The 22,069-nt window shown below is 33.3% G+C and overlaps 2 protein-coding genes across 2 annotated transcripts in view; one reads left to right on the top strand and one right to left on the bottom strand.

The window, feature by feature from the left end:
- Rb1 (RB transcriptional corepressor 1) overlaps positions 1–22,069 on the bottom strand; it is a 166,241-nt gene that overhangs the window by 39,288 nt on the left and 104,884 nt on the right. The window lies entirely within an intron of this gene.
- Positions 15,895–17,886, top strand: Lpar6 (lysophosphatidic acid receptor 6). Its single transcript, XM_004844185.3, has one exon. It carries the CDS (start codon positions 16,598–16,600, stop codon positions 17,627–17,629), a length of 1,032 nt encoding a protein of 343 aa, XP_004844242.1. The 5' UTR covers positions 15,895–16,597; the 3' UTR covers positions 17,630–17,886.

Below are 22,069 nucleotides of genomic sequence, written 5' to 3'. Positions count from 1 at the left end.
TTGTTCCAAGAATTTGAATCAGTTAATTAAAACAATTACACCAGCAAAACTAATAAAAGAAATGACCGTGGAAATTTTGTACTGGGAATGAATGGCCAGTGGCTTAGAACTTTACTCGTTCTTCTATACCTTGGAAAATCCGTATTTATTAATAAGTCACTTTCTTTGAATTCTAATTGGATTAAGGGCAAAATATCTATATGAATGCCTAAAGTCAAAACATTTCTGGTTTCAAATATATTTGTAACAATGTTCACAGAACTAGATCTTAAAAACACCTGTCATCTGTAAAATAAAATAAATTCTAAACTAATACAGTCATTTATTTTGAAGATAAAACCTTTAAAAAGAAATATTAAATTTGGACTCTGAAAACAGAACTCTTTCTAAGGACAAAAATGCTATACTTGTTCAGATCCCTTCCCCATTTTTTGGAAAGATTATTAATTTTTAGTTATTTCTAATACATTTCTTTCTACAAAGAAATGTGCCACTTAAATACTATGTGAAAGGTGATATGATCAACTGATAATTTTCTTTTTACTTTATAGTAGTGTTGCAAGAAAACTACTAAAACCTGTATCTTTTTCTTTAAAACTTCATACTTCAAGTGATCCTTATAAAACTTTTCTATTTTGTTATTTTTAAAATTTATTTTATTATTTCTTTTTGGGGGTGCTGGTGATCAAACCCAGAGCCCTGCACATGCTAGGCAAGTGTTTACCACTGACCTACACCTGTGATACTGTTACTTTTTAAAGATGCACTCCTTTTTTTCCCCCAGAACTTTTATACAGTGACTGTTTTTAATGCAGTAATTTTAATTTAAATTATTTATATAGCTCGAGCTAATACTGGTGTAAGGGATAGTCTTCCCTTTTTTTTCTCCAAATTGCTACCCTGAAGAACTACTTTTTTTTTTGCACTTTATTAAATTCTTTTATTGGTACATTGTAGGTATACAACGCAATTACATTTCTCATTGGGAACTGTACCATTACATAATGCATCTTGGTTCTTATTTTTTCCCCATTCCTAGCCCTCCCTTCACCCCCTCCACCCTTCCCTATTTACAAAGACTTTATTTCCATTTTTTCCATTTCTCATCATTTTTCCTTTCCCTTCTTTCCTTTCCCCTGCCCCTCCCACTACCCCTACCGCTTTGGACCTTTTTTTCCTATTTTGCATTATTGATTATTCATTCTAATCATTAGTACATTTTAGGTAAACAATATAATGACATTCATCACTGGAAATTTGCACCTTTACTACTACTTTTTATTGAATTGTTTATATTTTTTCATTGATCTGAAGTGCTAAAATTATCATATATCAATTCACCTAATTCTAGGTCTTTATGGTCCATTTCTAGGTTCACCTCATAAATAAATGCAAATTAACCAAGATGACTATATAGTTTTGACCTGTTAAAAGTGATAATTACCTGGCCTAAGTGAGGATATGGGGACACAGGTATTACTGAAAGGAGTCCAAATTAGGAAGGAAAGAATTTTTCTTCAAAATGAAAATGCTAGCTTATATAACTCACATAGGTATTTCTATAGGCAAACAAAATTATAGGTTTTAAGGACATTTACTAAAACCTATTGGGATTTTTACTGGATTGGCATTACATTTATACATTTGTTCTAGATAAATTGTCACTTTTCAGGTGTTCTTTTTATGGTTTGCATTAAAATCTTGTAGTCTTTTGCTTTGTTTTCATCTCAACTCTATACTTTGCCTATTAAGTTTATTACTAAGGTATTTTATATTATTTGTTCTTGCTCTAAATTGAGTCTTTTTTCAAATTTCTAAATGATCATTGTTGATATAAAAATTGTAAGGCTAATGGGAAGTCATTTTAAAATGACATGCATAATTTTTGAAATTTTATTTTGATTGAAAACATGTAAGATTTATATTTGTTTAAAAAATCTCTTTATGTATAGTCAAGGTCCTTCTCTGAGCAGAGTTCCAAGTTGTTTTTCTTCTCTAAACTATACTAATTTTGTCTGTGTATGATTTATACTATGTGTAGGGTGAAAATAGAACCAGAGAATCCATTTTTCTTGTTTATGCCATCTTCCTTACATCTTTCACAGATATATGTATGCATGTAACTCAGTGACAATATTTTCAGAAACATGTCTCTGAGTCATTATAAAACACTGAAATTGGTTTTATTAAAAACAAGATTTTTTGTCCTTATATTTTATAACATTACATTTCCGTGTACAACTAGCAAATATAAATCCAGGAGCAAACATGCAAAAACTATTAAGATGCATATATTTTCATTATTGGAAGGCAAAAGGACTCAGGTATAATAGAGAATAGCTTTCTAGACCCAGGCTTCAGCTTCCAGGTGCATTCACAGATAGCAATCCTTCTCTACCTCCACCACTCAGTAATGGGTTTAAAAAGGTCAATAAATGCTTACTGAAATAAACTGAAGAGTACCTAGATTTCTGATACTAAACAATGCTGCAAAATATTACATTTACTATTCATAGAAGACCCTTGCTCTATTTATTTGGAAGGAACAGTGATATTTCCTTCCTCTGCATAAAATTTGGCACAGTACTTTGTACAAACCTAAACAATTTTTTTATTCAACAAAGATGAAGCTGAAAATGAAGAATGTTTGCCCTACTTTAATCCTGATGGATGAAAACTTCTAAAAGATTAGTTAAATTTAGTTTAACTTTTTAGTGTTTAAAAAAAGTTTATGTAGCTTACATATAAGAACAAAGCTTTGCTTAACAAACTTTTGAGTTTTTTAAAAAAGCTTATGTGGCTCACACATATAAAAACAAACTTTTGCTTTGCTTAACAGTCACCTAAGCTATGAACAAAATTTCCTGTCTTATGTGAGGAACAACAATAACAACAACAACAACAAAAAAGTTGGAACCTTTTATAGCAGGAAAAGTTAGGACTAAGTCAAGAAACTAGGATTCTAGTTCCAGTTCTGGAAAAATTCAATCAAGCAACTTAGGAATTTGCTTCCCATGGCTTCAGTTTCCCCAGTTATTCTGTGTGACTGACTACAACAGCAGAAATGGTGAAGAAAATGAATACTGCCTTGCAATAGGTATAAAACAGACTTGTATTGTGAGGTTCTAGGATGTAGTGCTATCACCAACATTAGAGGATAGGTGCTAACACTAGCACAATATGTCAACAACTAAGCAACTCAGAAATAAATATTTTAAAAAAATAAGAAGGGGCCAGGGATTTAGCTCAACAGCATCACATCTGCCTGGCAAGCAGAGTTCTGAGTTCGATCCCCAGTACCAAAAAGAAAAAAAAAAAAAGAAAGAAAACCATATGTCTATTTGGAGATTTAAGTCTGCTATGTATTAACGGTGCCAAAAAGGTATATAAAATATATCAAATGACAACTTCTTTTTCTGGCATAAAGCACAGGACCCCTATTAAGTCAAGAAAACAAAACCAGGCTGAGGATATAGCTCATTAGTACTGCCTTGCATGCAAAAGGCCCAGGCTCAATCCCCAGAACTAATGCACATAAAAACCCCCCAGAAATCTTTTCATTCTATGTTCTTACAACTTATCCTTTATCTCTATAAAATTAAGATATTATAACCTACTTCCTCTATAATAGCACTTTTTACAGTGTTACAGTTAAAATGTATTTTCACTTCATTTTGTTTTGAAAACCATCTGTAAGGCCAGAAAGGCACATTGTATCTATTCCACAGTTCAGGGTAAGACTCTGTCCAAGACAAAGTCCAAAAACTGAAGACAAAAATTTTAGATTTTAAGATTAGAGTTCTTTATACAATGCATTTATGCATATACTTATGTATGTTTCCATCTGACAAATCTGTAAAGAAACTAGAGTGCATGCATATAGTGAGGAGCTAATTTGTAATTCTGGCTTCATCAGTTACTCTACAGTTCTAAGCAAGCCACAACCTGTACATTCAAGTTTCTTCATCCATAAAATGGAAACAATATAAAAAGAGTAAAACGCGTTCTGAACATTTGAAATTCTTGTGGAGATTACGTTAGAAAGCTAAGGACTGAAAAGGATTCTAGAGGTCTAACTGAATATTCTCCTTTTACAGATACATAATAGACAAGTCAAATTATTTGCTCAAGGTCACATTTTTTAGTAGCTGGGATTAGAATCCAGGTCACTTAACACCTTGTCAAATTGGTCTTTTCACCACACCTTGCTATTTCCACAGTAGTTGAAATATTTTTTAAAACTGCAACCCATCTTGTCATTCTATGACCAAGTTAAGCTCTTATGTCCCAAGGCATACACTGTAGTGAATAATTAACTTCTTTTCTAGGAATTTAGTGTAGGACTGGGTTATGTAGTATTGTTGTGAGAATGGAGAAAATAGTCACTAAAATAATATTCTGAATTTTGGATGGAAAGGCAATCTGACTCTACTAATGGAGTTATACGAAGACATTATTGCCAGATTGGGTTTAACTTTCAATTGAAATTAAATTTTTTTATTTAATTATAAAAGCTAAACTTCATTAGACATCACCTCTGGAGGCCCTGTACTATACTGGTAGACTCTCATCTCTACGCTATACAAACATTTATCAATATGCTTTGCACTAACATGATTTGTTTTTTAATCTTAAATGAATTGCATGAGTATGTCTTAAAAACAAGACAAAGTACTACAGAAATATAAAAAGGAGTAGATGAGATTGAGAAGATTCCATAGGAAAATGTGGTAGGATTGTAAGAGGTAGACATGAAGAAGAGGGGAACAAGAAGAGATAGGAGGAAAAAAAGGAAGAAGGAATAACCAAAGAATAAGCAGAGATAAATATGCTTATTGAAGTTTTAAATCTTAAAACACAGTAACATTATTGCTCCTCTTAATTCCCTTTATCTTCTTTGCTTGGACCTGCTACAACCATCATTTCCATCCACTTTTAGTTTGCTATAATCACCATTCATTATCCTTTAAATCTTTCCTCTTCTACTCCTATCCAACCCCTACAAAATGGTTCAAACCTTTGAACTTGGGTAGATGACGAACGCTTCAGTAAAAAAGTAACATAAAGTTTTAAATGCCTGCAATAAGGATAGAAAAATAAATCACTTCCACATGATATCAAACAGGCTCACAGTAAAACTAAATCTGTCTACAACTTAATAAATTCTCCATATAGGCTAAAAGATCTTTTTATAGGAAATATATTCTGTCTACACAAGTTACAAATACTTATCAAAATAAAAATGTCTTGTATCTAAACCTAAATAGAAAACTTACTGTAAATAAACTGACTTCAAAAATTTCCAGAGAAAACTTTGTTGTTCTCCTAAGTGTAGAGACAGAAAAGACCCACATCTCATCAGAGCAAACATTTGCTTTATTCAAAATGAGCATACTCAGAATAAACTATGCGTTTTCTCACATTTTAATTATCACTGTTCAACACTTTCTTTTGAACCTGAGCAAATTTATTTTTTGCTTTTCACATATCGTCTGATTCAAAAAAAATTGGGGGGAATATCCCTTACTGTCAATGTCATGTTAGATACAACTCTCTACCCTCACTGGAGATTGAAACTAGGGCATTCTACCATTGAATATTACACATTCCCAGGCTCCCTCCCCTACTTGCCCTTTTTTGGCGACAGGGTCCTGAAGAAACTGGCCAGGTTGGACTTGCAATTGTGATCCTCCTGCATCAACTTCACAAGTAGCTAGGATTACAAATACGCACTACCATGCTCAGCTGGCCTTCAAAACTTTTAATGGGAGGACGCCATACCACCACCCCCAGCAACAAGGAGGTGAGCTGCAGAAGCACCAGCAGCACACAACATCACCCTCCCCCGTCCCCCACCCATTGAAATGAGAAGACACATAAACAAATCTCAAAACCAGTCTTCCAGATGATGTAAGCAACCCAAAAGGGAAATGAGTTGGAAAAATATGATGCTCAACCACCCAGACTCCATGAACTGGCAAAAAAAGACAACCTGGAAAAAATGAAATCAGAAATAATTCCTCAGATAACAGCAGAGATTGGGGCCATAGTGTAAGACATGACTAATAAATCTAGAAAGGACACAGATAAAAAAAATAGAGGAGCTGAGGAACATAATGGAATCCCAACATAGGAAACAAATGGAATCCATAAAACAGATCCAAGCTGATTTCCAGGAGATTAAAAACTCCACTGAAAGTCTACACAGCACAATGAGCCAAGGTGAGGACAGAATTTTAGATATAGAAGATAAGATTGCAATTAGTGACCAGGAAAAGGAAATTTCTTTAAAATAGTAAGGGAACATGAGAAACCAATACAGCAGCTGCTAGACAATGCAAAGAAGAATAACATAAGACTGACTGGAGTCAATGAAGAAACAGGAGAGAGTGCAGATGACATTAAAAAAAAAAACTGTACACAGAAGTGACAGCAGAAAACTTCTCAAGCAGGGGAAAAGAACTTGACATTCAGATAAGTGAGGCATATAGGACTCCAACTAGCCTTGATCAAAAAAAATCTACACATAGGCATATAATAGTTAAAATATGAGAAACCCAACAGAAGGAAGACAATTCTACAAACAGAGAAAAGAAAAAAAATCACATACAAAGGAAAGCCTATCAGAATCACAGCAGACTTCTCAATGCAAAGCCTCAAGGCAAGAAGAGCTTAGAGTGATGTATTTCAAGCCCTAAAGGAAAACAGCCTCCAATCCAGATTAATGTACCCTGCAAAACGATCTTTCAACATTGATGGAGAAGACACTTTCATGACAAAGAGCAACTTAGCAACTTCATGAATATCAAACCAGCACTCCAAAAAAATTTTAGATAATATCCTAGGAAAACACATCAAGGATCACTACCCCAGGAAGCCCAGCAGAATGAATTCACTGGGCACAAGAAATTAAATGCAAAGGGGGAGAATCCAACAAAAAGAAAAACTCATGACAATGATAAGTCAATACGTATCAGTTATAACCCTAAAAGTTAATGATCTCAATTCACCAATCAAAAGAAATAGACTGGCAGAATGGGTCAAGAAGCAAAAACCAACAATATGCTGCATACAAGAAACACACTTCATTCAAAAAGAAACTCATAGACTGAAAGTTAAAGGGTGGAAAACAATACTCCATGTGACAGGAACCCCCCAAAAAGCAGAAGTAGCTATCCTCTTTGCAGATCAAGTGGTTGTCAAACCAACACTGATTAAGAGAGACAAAGAAGGACACTACATCCTTGTAAAGGGAACAATCCAACAGGAAGAGATGACAATCACAAACATATATGCACCAAACACTAGTGTAGCCAACTATATAAAACTAATACTAACAGACATGAAAAATCAAATAAGCACTAATACAATAGTAGTGGGGGACATCAATACCCCACTGTCACAAATAGATAGATCAACTAGACAAAAAATAAGTAATGAAATACTAGAACACAATCAAATTCTTGAACAAATGAATTTAACAGGTGTTTACAGAGTACTGCATCCCACAAAATCAGAATGCACATTCTTTTCAGTTGCACATGGGTCATTCTACCAAATAGACAACATACTTGCTCATAGAATATGTTTAAATAAGTGCAAAGGAACTGAAGTTATCCCCTGAATATTATCAGAACAAAGAGCGATGAAATTTAAGAATATAGGAAAAGAAACCTCAAGAATTTCATAAACACACGGAAAGGGAACAACACACTTCTGAATAACCAATGGGTCACAGAGGAAATTAAAGAAGAAATCAGACAGTTCCTTCAATTAAATGACAATGACAATACAACATATCGGAATCTATGGGACACAATGAAAGCAGTCTTAAGAGGGAAATTCATAGCAGTGAATACTCACCTTAGGAAAACAGAGTGAGCTCAATTAAATAACCTGATGCTGAACCTCAAGCTTCTAAAAAAAGAAGAGCAGGACAAACCACAAGCTCATACTAGGGAGGAAATTATAAAGATCAGAGCAGAAATCAATGCAATGGAGACTAAGAGAATGATACAGAAAATCAATGAAACCAAGAGTTCGTTCATTGAAAGAATCAACAAAATTGACAAACCCTTAGCCAACCTTATCAGAAAAAGGAAAGAAAAGACCCAAATCCATGCAATTAGGAATGAAAAGGGTGAAATTACAACAGACCCAGCAGAAATCCAGAGGATCATCAATACCTACTTCCAGAACCTATACATCAATAAGGTGGAAAGCACAGACGAAATGGACAGATTCCTAAATAGGTATGAACTACCAAAGTGGAATGAAGAAGACCTAAAAATTATAAACAACCCAATATCAATCAAGGAAATTGAAAACGTAATTAAAAACTTACCAACTAAGAATAGCCCGGGTCCTGATGGCTTCACTGCTGAATTCTACAAGACATTTACAGAGGAACTACTGCCACTACTGTTTAAACTCTTCAATGAAATTGAAAGGGAAGCAATACTCCCAAATTCATTCCTGGAAGCAAGCATCAACCTTGACTCCAAAGCAGAGAAGGATTCAACTGAAAAAGAGAACTATAGGCCAATCTCACTAGTGAATACAGATGCAAAAATCCCTGATCATATTCGGGCAATTAGAATGCATAAGATCATCAAGAAGATCATACACCCGGACCAAGTGTGATTTATCCCGGGGATGCAGGGATGGTTCGACATACACAAATCAATAAATGTAATACACTATATCAACAGAGCCAAGGACAAAAACCATATGATCATCTCAAAAGATGCAAAAATTTTTTTGACAAAATCCAACATGCATTTATGATAAAAACCCTACAAAAAAACTGGAATAGACGGTCTCTACCTCAACCTGATAAAAGCCATCTATGAAAAATCAACAGCCAATATCATACTAAATGGTCAAAAACTGAAATCCTTCACACTAAAATCAGGAATAAGACAAGGATGTCCACTATCACCAGTCCTGTTCAATATAATTTTGGAAACATTAGCCACAGCAATTAGATAAGAGAAAAAAATAAAAGGAATAAAGATAGGAAATGAAGAAGTTAAATGGTCATTATTTGCAGATGACATGATACTCTATATAGAAGACCCCAAGAACGCCACAAAAAGTCTTCTAGACTTAACCAAATTCAGTAAAGTAGCTGGATACAAGGTCAAGAAACAAAAATCAATAGCTTTCCTCTACACGAACAACAGGCTCACTGAGAGAGAAATAGGGCAAACAATTCCTTTCACAATAGCATCCAAAAAACTGAAATACCTAGGAATCAACCTAACAAAGGAAAATAAAAACCTCTTCCTTGAAAACTATAGCACACTGAAAAGAGAGATTGAAGATGATATCAGAAAATGGAAAGATATCCCTTGCTCCTGGGTAGGATCAACATAGTGAAAATGGCCATACTTCCAAAACTGCTATATAGATTTAATGCAATCCCAATTGAAATTCCAGCAGCATACTTCACAGACTTTCAGAAAACAATCCAAACATTCATTTGGAACAAGAAGAGACCCAGAATAGCAAAAGCAATTCTAGGCAACAGGGACATGGCAGGGGGGATCACAACCGCCAACTTGAAACTATACTACAAAGCTACTGTGATTAAAAACAGCATGGTACTGGCAAAGAAACAGACCTGAGGACCAGTGGAACAGATTAGAAGATACGGAAACAACTCTAGACACACTCAGCCACCTTATCTTAACAAAGGAGCCAAACACCCTCACTAGAGGAAAGATAGCCTCATTAGTAAGTGGTGCTGGAAAAATTCGATTTCAACTTGCCAAAGATTAAAACTAGACACCTTTATCTCTCAACATGCATTCAACTAAAATCTAAATGGATTAAAGATCTAAATATTAAAATAGAAACTCTGAACCAGTTGGAACAGAGGTTAGGTAGAACTCTTGAAGACATTGGTGTAGGAAAAGATTTTATGAACAAAACCTCAGTTGCCCTTGAACTAGCACAAACAATCAAAAAATGGGACCTTTTCTTATTAAAAAGTTTCTGCACAGCAAGAGAAACCACCAGCAGTGTGAAGAGACAACCCACAATGTGGGAAAAATTTTTCACCTGTTGGTCTTCAGATAAAGGTCTACTATCTAGAATCTATAAAGAACTTTAAAAAATCAGACCTCTCAAATTTAAAGACCCAATCCAAAACTGGGCATCTGAAATGAACAGACATTTCTCAAAGAAGTAGAAACTGCAAATAAACATATGAAAAAATGTTCAACATCACTGGTCATTCTAGAGATGCAAATGAAAACCATACTGAGATTCTACCTCACCCCAGAAGGAATGGCTGCTATCATGAAATCAAGGAATAGCAAATGCTGGCAGGGCAGTGGGGAAAGAGGAACCCTGCTCTACTGCCAGTGGGAGTACAGACTGGTGCAACCACTGTGGAAATCAGTATGGAGATACCTCAAAGAATTAGGACTGGAAGTCCCAATTGACCTCGCTATTCCACTGCTGGGGATCTTCCCCAAAGAATTAAAAGAATCATACCACAGTGATATATGTGCACCCATGTTCACAGCAGCACAGTTTGTAATAGCTAAAACTTGGAAACAGCCCAAATGCCCATCAACTGGAGACTGGATCAAGAAAATATTTTTTTTTAATAAAATGGAGTACTACTCTGCCATAAAAAATGAGAAACTAGAGACATTTATATCTAAATGGATGCACATTGAGGCGATATTCTTAAATGAAATAAATATGACACATGTGTGTAAATACCAAATAGTTTCTCTAGTGTGAGAAACTGAAAGTGTAAATAAGGACTAAATGATATAATAGATAATGTGTAATAGGAAGAAAAGGGGCAAAGGGGAAGGGGAATTGGGAGGAGTAGGGGAAAGGAAAGAAGGGAATGGAATTAATATGAGAAAATGAAAAAATGGAAACCAAGTGTTTGTAAATAGGGAGGGATTTAAGGGAGGGCAGGGGAATGGGGAAAAAATAAGAACCAAGAGAGATTATATAAGGTTGCAGATTTCCAATGATGAATGTAATTATATTGTATATGAAAATGTACCAATAAAATTCATTTAAAAAAATTTAATGAGAGAATACCTCCATGAATAAAAGAATACTTTTGATCAATACTTTTGATCTTTGGTCAATTTCATAGTAAGACCAAATGGCATCTTATTTGTATTTTGGAAAGAAGATTTTTTTGGAGAACAATGCTATAGAAATATAAATAAAAGGCTCCCTTTTTATTTACTACAAAAATATTTAGCATTTCTTCTTTTCTGAAGCAAGAGCCTCATACATGTTTCTTGTTAAGCCTGGTTTCAAAATCAGAAATCCTTAAACATTAAGAATAAAAAGTGACTCCTTGATTTGTTATACCTACAAGTGAAAAAAATGCAGCAGTTAAACATTCAAAGTATTCAAAGAAGCAGAATCAGATATGGAAGCAGCAAGGCACCCTTGTGCAGTTCAACTCCCTTCCTTTTACAGCCAAGAAACCAGAATCCTAGAAAAGCCAAGTGACTGCCTATGAAGCTTCTCTTGTTCTCTGCCTAGTGCTCTTTAATAGTACACTTTTACACTTTCCTTTTAAAAAATATACATGGGATTCACATTTTATTGCTTACACACATGTATTTATTTCTGTATTACTTTTTACATAGAATCTGCATTAGCAACTGACAGCCTAGATTCCTTCCAGTGTACATAGAGAAAAAAATGTCAAAATATTTCAGCAATATTTCCAAGAAACAGCTTGGAGGCTTGAGTTGTTGATCTTTCTTCTCTTCAGATCTGTATTTCCTATCTGTTTCTAGTCATAATGTTTGAGAATCTCATAAAGGCTCCTAAGGAGGGTGCGGTATATACAAAAGGGATTTCAAGGTCCCCAGGTACAGATCCTTTGCATTAGATGATCAAACTAGCCCAATGTTAAAATACCACATCATGTATCTACCAACAAAAAAATATGTTTTCTCAGAACCATAGCTTGATATTTAGTATTTTTCCTCAAATAAGAGTCAGTAATAAATGGCATTTCATTAATAAATATTTCCACCATTACAAAATATTCTATATGTATAAAGTTTCATAATATATTTCTGAGTTAAAGAGAAGTTTTTTTTCTTGACATTCTAGAAAGATTCTTTTCACTAAATGAGGACAACATAATCCGCTACACATATTTTTTTTATTTTGCCTGTGTCAAATGCAACAGTTTCCCTTAGCTTTGGTTTTTCTGATATTATTTCCCACACTTTCCTACACTTCTTCCTCCCCACACACGTATGACTTTAATTCTTTTACTAATGTATAATGGATTTATGCTTTAAGGTTTGGTTCTTTTGGGGGGGGTGGAAACATTTATTGAACTCAACATTAATTTTTAGAATAATATGAAATGTTTAAAATAATTTCTCTCATATTTTTCATATTTAGTTACTTTAGTTTACGGTCCTGGAGATGGAACCCAGGGCCTCACACATGCTGAGAAAGTGCTTTACCACTGAGCTACATCCCCAGTCCTCATGTTTTAAAGTGTTATGTCTTTCACACTGACTTTCTATTTAAAATTTTTAACTAAAGTATAATTTGCCTATCATAAAATACTAAAATCTTAAGTGTTTGTTCCATTGGTTTTGATAGCATATTCATTTTAAAATTATAGTTGCTATAAGTTCTTTTTGGAAGCAAGAAGATAATATATAATTAGTTGAGTGACTCAGGAGTTGATCTGAAAAGGTCTAATAGGGGGCAATAGGTAGACCACAGGACTAGAAACAGGAAGAGAAGACATTATAATAACCATATAGATCAGAGTGAATGGATTTATACAAAAAAGATGGCAGTCCAAATAAAGAAGGAACAAGATAAAAATGTTATTACTACCAAAGCAAGAAATAACCTATATGAAAAAGAAAAGACTGATTGAGGAACACACCTTACACTGTATTGATTTATATTAGTGTTCAATAAAGGTTTAACATTGTTTTGAGCCTGTTTTGAAGCAGGCCTGGGTAAGTTTTCCTCAAAGCCATATCACAGTAGAATTAATCAGGAACTCAGAAGTTACCCAAATCCTTAAACTTCTGATAACTAACAAAATATTCCCTCTCAATCTGAAAAAAAAACATACATCTAAAAGATTGAGACTATTAATGTACTAATAAAAAATTTACTTTATAAGCTAGGTGGTTATTCACTTGGCTTTTGTATATAATTAAAATTTGAAAAGTGATGAGATGCATAATGAGATTTACTATACTTCAAATCAACTGTATAGGTATACTATATTCAAATCAGTTGTATACGTATACTATTGCAACAGTCCTGAATAAAATTTATCTTTACCACTTCAGCTTCTGACTTTGGTTTTCTTTTCTTTTTTTTTTTTTGCACCGGGGATGGAACTCAGGAACTTGAGCTTGTGAGGCAGCCATAGCACCACTGAGCTAAATCCCTGGCCCCTGACTTTGGTTTTTTTATTTCACCACCTACCCACCCACCAGAAAAAAGAAAAAAATCCATATAAGAAAAACTGACTCCCACTCTTAAATTTCAGAAGTGTATAAATCCCACCTTAAGTTTGTATGAGTTCATCAAATACAAAAGCATCTATTTAATATACTTAATTCCCTGAATTTTTAAAACTTTCTTTGTAAGTAGTCTTTGTATAAAAAAATCCTAAGGATTTTCCATAATATCAAATTTCACTTTGGTCCCATAAGTTGGCAAATAAAATACCTCAAAAAAATCTAATAATAATACATTATATTCTTCCTGCTGAAACAGCTCCATTGCTATTGCTTATTAGAAACAAGTCTCAACAAAAACCCAAGTTTATTGCTATGATTCATTCATCAGCAAACACATCAGTATCTATTAAGGGTCAAAATTGTGCTAAGAATTAGAAATACAAAGATATACAAATATACAGATAATAATGAAAATAATGTTGAATAATGAATAATTTAACAAATAGTTATATATTCATTTTTAAACATCAACTCAAACACGAAAAAACTAAAAATAAACAGGGGAGTAACAATTATATGAAGAATATTCCAGTATAGAATATATTTTAATTCTTTGAGAAAATACCACATTCAAAATGAAAGTAAAAGTAAACCAGGTCTAGGCTTATTAACTACTTTTTCACTACTGCCCACTCAAATTTTCTAACAGCTTTCTAATATAAACACATCTGTGCCTTTTTTTATACCAAAGAAAATACAAAAAAGATACAAAGTAATTCAACTCTTAATGTTTTAAGTTTATTGGTTATAAGTCATATTTATACCATTTGATTGTAGATTAATTTCCAAATTGAAATAATTATAATTCATCAACATACATAAGTAAAAATGTGGAAACAGTATAAAACAATATTGTAATGTGTTATTTTTAAATTAGCTAAGTAATTTATTAAGGAAAAATAAATTCCTCTTAAATTCCTTAACTGATACTCAAGAATACTAACAGTAAAACACAACTAGATCTACTCTTTTCTCAAAGAGGATACTTTAGGGGCTGAGGGCATAACTCAGTGGTAGAACATGTTCTTGCCATGCACCAAACCCCGGTTTCAGTCTTGGAAGCCGCATGCACACACACGCACATCAATATACATACACACACACACACACACACACACACACAAAAGTAGTTCAAAATAAGAAAAACATGTATCTCAACAGTGTGACAGCCTTAATCCTTGAGGAAATAACATTTACATTCATCTGCCTTCATTCCATCCATATGTTCTTTTGATTGGGGGAGGGGATGAGTATACTTTCAATAAAATACAGAAACCATTCATAGGAACTTTTAAATGAAAATAAGACCTAAAATACATTACAGCATATGGTTACTGTCATAGCAAGACAGTGAAAAATAGAGCTGGGAAGAACAAAAATAAAATTATGAATCTAAAATTCAGCTACATAGAACTGTTATTCTCCATAAACTATTCCAATCAATTTAAGAAGAAAGGCATTTTGCTTTCAAAAAGAATACACCTTCACTGGTGCTTAAATTGTGGGTAAAATAAAATTAATACCATACCAAAGATAAACATTCTCTCTCTTTTGTATTTATTATTATTGTTATTATTATTATTATTTTGTGTGTGTCTGTGTAGGTGCGCACACACATGCACTGGGGATGAAATCCAGAGCATAAATGCTAAACATATGCTCTATTGTGGAGCTAAATTTGTGAAACGGGTAATATAAAAATTGAAATAGGGCCTGGGATTTAGCTCAGTGGTGCTGCCGCCCGCCTCGCAGCCACAAGGTACTGAGTTCAATCCCCAGTACCAAAAAAAAAAAAAAAAAAAAAAAATTGAAATAGCTCTAAAAGAATAATTCAGTCTCATAGGAAGGATGTTAGGAAATTATCAAAAACTAAAGAGAACCAGAATTAAAGCTAGTCACAACCACACCAATCAAGTTGAATCTGAGTAATCAGAAAAAACCAGAAGACACAAGAGTGGCAGAATTACCACTGGTCTCTAAAAGTCTGTCTTTCAGTCATTAAATGGTTCTTTAAATTGCTATATTAAGATATTCCTAAAAACTATAATTTACAAGTGTGCACCCATATATATTTTATTTCTAAAAAAAGGTCAGTGCCAAACATAGAAGCAACTGAATGAGAGAAACAAGAGGCTTAAACTGATTTTTTTCTCTCTCAATTATTACTATGCAAATAAAACAAAACAAAAACAATTCTGAGATGCTGCCAGAACCACAGAAATCATTTCCACATAAAAAGCCAGCTAAGCAGCCAGTGACCATTTGCAAGCTTCCTAGGTATATTCCCAGCAGACACATTATCAGATTAAAGGAACTGCAAACAAACTGGGCTGAAACCTTTCTTTGTTCAAACCCAGCCCCTTCTTCCTGTGATGTCATATTACAAATCTAGCAAGCCTTTCTTTTTCCTCTCAGAGAAAGCCCATCTCACAGTTACAGCTGGCAACTTCGGAAAAAGCTTCAACTCAGCAAGAGCTAACATGCTTAGGAATTTACTTCAGAACCTATAAAAGATTCTTCTATTTACCACCGTCTGGGATCTGCTGCAGGAATACCAAAAAGGAAAATCTCATTTTAAAAAAGTAGAAGACAAATTGGGAATGTTTAAGTCTCTGAAACTTTGCATTGAAAAGCAAAATAAGATTGTTAACCTAAGCTTAAACATTTTGGAGTGTAAGAAACTATTAGCTTTGGAACATTCATCTTGACTACGGAAATACAAGTTTACAAAACAAAGTGGCTGTATTTCCAGACTCAGAAACGCAGCTTTTCTTTATGTCTGCAATCTTACGGGTTGGCTTCATTGACTGCGACCCTGGATTCATGGATTATCAGGAGACTAGAAAATGAGAGTACTTTCCTGTTGAAGAACCTACTAGAAACTTTGGAGCAGTAAGTTTCATGTTTCTTTTGGAGATTTCAGAGAAAGAGAAAGCATTTTATAAAACTGGCCAAAGATCCAAACTCTGCAATTATACTGGAAGTTATAGTGGTCAAAATCTGAATACCAAAGGAGACAGCAGCTGACAAAAGGACCTCGGCAACACAGAAGGACCTCCACACCACAAGCTGGACGCGCCTTTATAATGGTAAGCACAAACAGCTCCCAGTGCCCCTATGATGACTCTTTTAAGTACACACTGTATGGGTGCATGTTCAGCATGGTGTTTGTGCTTGGGTTAATATCCAATTGTGTTGCCATATACATTTTCATCTGCATCCTCAAAGTGCGAAATGAAACTACCACGTACATGATTAACTTGGCAATGTCAGACTTGCTTTTTGTTTTCACTTTACCCTTCAGGATCTTTTACTTTGCAACACGGAATTGGCCATTTGGAGATTTACTCTGTAAGATTTCTGTGATGTTGTTTTATACCAATATGTACGGAAGCATTCTCTTTTTAACTTCCATTAGTGTAGATCGATTTCTGGCAATCGTCTATCCTTTCAGGTCAAAGACTCTAAGAACCAAACGAAATGCAAAGATTGTTTGCATTGCCGTGTGGTTAACTGTGATGGGAGGAAGTGCACCAGCAGTGTTTTTTCAATCTACCAACTCACATCCTAACAATACCTCAGAAACCTGCTTTGAAAACTTTTCGGAAGCCACGTGGAAAACTTACCTCTCAAGGATTGTGATTTTCATCGAAATAGTGGGATTTTTTATTCCTCTAATTTTGAACGTAACTTGCTCTAGTATGGTGCTAAGAACTTTAAATAAACCTGTTACATTAAGTAGAAGCAAAATGAACAAAACGAAAGTTTTAAAAATGATTTTTGTACATTTGGTTATATTCTGTTTCTGTTTTGTACCTTACAATATCAATCTTATTTTATATTCTCTTATGAGAACACAAACATTTGTTAATTGCTCAGTAGTGGCAGCAGTAAGGACAATGTATCCAATCACTCTCTGCATTGCTGTTTCCAACTGTTGTTTTGACCCTATAGTTTACTACTTTACATCAGACACAATTCAGAATTCAATAAAAATGAAAAACTGGTCTGTCAGGAGAAGCGATTCCAGATTCTCTGAAGTTCAAGGAACAGAGAATTTTATTCAACATAGCCTACAGACCTTGAAAAAGATATCTGACAATGAATCTACAATATAAGCTATCTGAAATAAAACCACTGGGACCTTAACTGGGACAGAACCTCAAAGCTCCATCAACTGTGAAGTGTTCTCTTGGAAAACTTTTTCCTCCACCTCCAAAAGAAAATTAACACATGGACAGTTAAATGTTTTTAAAGAAGATTTGTATTCAATGTGTTAAGCGTTAAAATATATTCTATTGTATATACTCCATTTTATTTTTGAGCCACTTTAATGTGTTCTTTCCTCATTAAAAAAAATCTCTTTAAAAACTTATTCAAGTCTAAAAATGACTCATTTAAATCACGTGGTGACTATCTGTACTCTTTAAACTGTTCCTTTATTCCTTTTTAGACTAAATTATTTAATTTGTTGAATTTTTTATACTAAATTTTATGCTAACTCGCTTACTTATGGTTAAATATTTAATGCTAAATTGAATTTATTTCATCTGTTTCATTTTGAATTAAAGTTATTAATCATAAAGAGTAATCTGAACCAAGCATTTTGAGTATTTCCCCAAAAAGTAGCTACAAATGTAATCTTCTGAAGAGTAACAACACTATTTGACCACCTTAAGTAGTATCAATTATAGATAATGTATAAGGCTTTTATTTTTGTAGGCAAGTCATAAAAACCAGATGTTAACTAGTATGTTTTGAAATTAATATTTTCATTCATTTTCTGAATATAACACCCAATTTAAAAATGGCATATGCCACAAAAACTGAGAGGGAGGAAACTAATAAAATGTTATTTTGCCAAGTAATTTTTTAAAACATAAAATATAATGAGGTGTATTTTAAAGGTACATGTATGTCACAAAAATAAAGAACTTGGATTTTAAGTATCTTAGGTGAGAAAAACACCAGAGGTAGTGAAATGTAATACTCTGTACTTAGTGACATAGACCTAAGATGTCTTACTTACCTTCCCTCTTCTTAACCATTTTAAACCAAATATTGAATACTTGAAAATGCTATTTCAAGTAGGCAAAATGTTAGTGAATGTCAAAATAATTTATTAAATAAGACAGTTCCTCACATAAGAAACGACAAAACTGTAAGTCCAAATAACTAAACACAACTGCATTTTCATTTCACAAAACATAAAAAAGGTATGGATTAGAGCTACATTTTAGAAAAGTATCAGTTACACAAAAATGTTTATTATTTAATGTATCTGTTTTTGCCTCAAATTCAAGCAGTTCTCCAAAGTTAGCAAAAAAAATGTTTTCTGTGTGAGAAAAAGGACATATGATTGAATTCAGAATTAATCCTATTTAGTTTTTACCTTCTTAATCTTTCAAGTCTGAATACAACTTAAATAAATACTTTTTCAGATATATATTTGAATTTTACTATTCTCTGGGTTTGGGCTATAATGATTTCTCTTGAACTTAAGCCAAAAGGCCAAGAAGCGATTGGGATACACTGATTTCAGACAAATCACAATCATTTAGTAGATTAGGTAAATATGTTTTCAATAAAATAATAGCAGGGTTTTTCTTTAGGGACCCATCATCTCCTTTAGGTAAATTGAAAGCAAAGTAAATCCTTTAAAATACAAAACCAAAAACTGGTGAAGATAGTAAGCATGATCCTTTATATCCCACAAGAAGTAATATATATACTGTAAATGTACATTCTTTAATGAACCTAAGGTTCCTGGATTTAGTATCACACTCCAGAAAAGAAAATGCATTTAGCACTCTTAAATGTAGGTTTTGAATTGAAAAGCAACTAACAGTCTACTGATCTGGAATGAAGGGTCTGGGAGTTCTATTAACTTGCAGATTTTCTCAGAAGTTTTCTGGCTTAAAGATAAGTGAGTAAAAGGTAGATCTAAGGTAGATCACAAGCATGAATATTACTTCAAAATACTAGCAAAGACAGCAAATAGTTATTAGGATATGCTCATGGAGACATTTTCACTGCTTTCTTGTCAATAGGAGAATTATATGAGTAAAAGTTTTCTAAGATTCCTCACAAATCAGTATATAATGAAATGACAAATATTACTTTTCTCATCTAAAACTTTAAATAATAACTTAGCTATATGGACAGAAAGAGTAGCAGAACAAAATTACTTTGTCAGTGTTGTACTTCAAGGTAAATTATATATTCCAATGGTTTTCTTTTTTCCTTTACTCAGTAAACATATTAATATTAGAATGCTGAGAATCTTACTCGTTATTACCTTACAATGATAGAATGTATCAATTCCTCTCATTTACAAAACTAAGCCACTGTCTTTAACATCTGCATAAAGGAGTAGGTGATGTTAATCTCGTATTAATTTCTTTCAAAGAAACTAAGCTCAGAAAAATTTTCAGGTGTGGGAAACAGCTTCACAGCATTCTAACAACTGGTCCTGAACTTAGAAATTATCTTTTCAGAGAAAATATCATTCAAGTAACTAGTTTAAAAAATATATACATTGTACATAATATATCCACAGAAAGAGAAACTAAAGACACTTTTACGAGAGTTATCAGTAAACCTTAATTCAACCTTACATTCAACATAATGAAAGTAAATTTGAAGTAAAATCCTAATTATAGATAGTGGTATTTAAAGAAATTAGCCACACAGTTGAAGAACAGAAAATAGAAAATGAAGCAAACTTCACCTTCCCAACTGATAAACATTTGTTTCATGAATGGGAGGTAGCTATTAGAGTAAAGCAATTGTTTTTTGGTTGTGCAATACTGGATCCCCAGATACTCAGTCTTTGTCAATAAATTAAATTACTATTGCCTGGAAGAATCTCTACTCCCTCCCCAAACCCAAAGTTTTTAAATTCCTGCATGCCAGTCCAATTCGAGATATCACAAATGAAGGAAGATGTGACCTGGTGCTGTTAGTTATAAATGAATTTTTGTATAGAAAAACTTTAGATGTGGATGAAATCTCAGAGTAATTCTAAGGTAAAAATGTTTTTCAAAGCCTCTTTGGGGTTGGCATGGAAACTGAATTACTCATTTATAACATGACAGCTAAGAAATAAATTCCAAATTCAGTAGGATTAATAAATTTATGACTACAAAACAATATTTAAAGCAACTGGATTATTTAATGATGAACACCATTACTTAATTAGCAATATTTTCCAGAAATCAACATGTACATACTTCTAAAATCATGAATTATCAGATTACTATTTTGTCCCTTTATCATTTTTACTTAATGTCTGACAGTTTTATAGAAAAACAAAGAATATCAATTAAACAAGACAACAGACCATACAAGAAAATAATAGGAAATTCTTAAGCAAACTCTTGAGTCTTCTTTTTCTCTCTCTCTCAAAAAGATTTATTCCAACAACTTCTTAAAAGGATATAAAATTCTCTTTCATCCGAAAAGCAGTGGTTAAAAACATAACCTAAGAGAAAGGTTACCAGAAGTAGGGATAATTCAAGAATATTAATCAATTTTCAAAGTCAACACTTGGTTTACTCATATAGAGTCAAACAATCCAGTGATTTTTAAAAAAAAAATGTGCTGGGGAAAAAATCCAGGGCTTTGTACATACTAAGCAACTGCTTTACCATTGAGCTACATCCTCAGCCCTGATTTTTCAAAATAATTACAGTTTAAGTAAATGTTAAGAAAAACAAGTTTTAGCTACTACAAACTGTGTTATGAACATGGGTGCACATATATCACTGTGGTATGATTCTTTTAATTCTTTTGGGAAGATACCCAGCAGGGGAACAGCTGGGTCAAATGGGACCTAAAGAAAATGTGGTTTTTATATAAAATGGAGTACTAGTCAGCCATAAAGAATGTGAAACTAGAGGCATTTATAGCTAAATGGATGCCCATTGAAGCCATACTCTTAAGTAAAATAAATAGGACACGTGTAAATACCGAATAGTTTCTCTGGTGTGAGAAACTGAAAATGTAAAGAAAGATCAAAATGTATAATAGATGTGAAACAGGAAGAAAAGATCTAAAGGGGAAGGGGAAGTGGAAGGGGTAGGGGAAAGAAAAGAAGGGAAAGGAATATATATGAGAAAAGGAAAAAATGGAAACAAAGTGTTTGTAAATAGGGAGGGGTGGAGGGGTTGAAGGGAGGGCAGAGGAATGGGGAAAAAAATAAGAACCAAGATATATTATGTAAAGGTACAAATTCCCAATAATGAATGTCAGCATATTGTATACCTAAAATATATCAATAAAATTAATGAATGGAAAAAAAATAAAATGGAACAGAGTCTTTCTCAAATGGTGATGATAGATGGAGAAATATTTGAATGTTACTAACTTCTTAAAATGTCATCATACTTTATCACACAATCCTTATGGACAGAAATTTGGCAGTATATAACAAGCATACTTATATTTACCCTTTTGCTCAGCATTCTCACTTCCAAGTATTTATCCCAAAGACACAATTTCAACAATATGAATACATACACAGACATACAAGATGATTCATCACTTCTAGGTACTTA

Source organism: Heterocephalus glaber, unplaced genomic scaffold, assembly GCF_053883595.1.
Source record: "Heterocephalus glaber isolate CG9 unplaced genomic scaffold, H.glaber_assembly_v1.0 deba00001666, whole genome shotgun sequence".
NCBI classification, from domain to species: domain Eukaryota; kingdom Metazoa; phylum Chordata; class Mammalia; order Rodentia; family Bathyergidae; genus Heterocephalus; species Heterocephalus glaber.
The sequence above is the reverse complement of the archived record's forward strand: the minus strand, read 5'-3'. Positions and strand labels throughout refer to the sequence as shown.

What these genes read in the sequence shown, in the direction of transcription:
- Lpar6 (XM_004844185.3), top strand. Translation starts at nt 16,598, where the DNA reads ATGGTAAGCACAAACAGCTCCCAGTGCCCCTATGATGACTCTTTTAAG.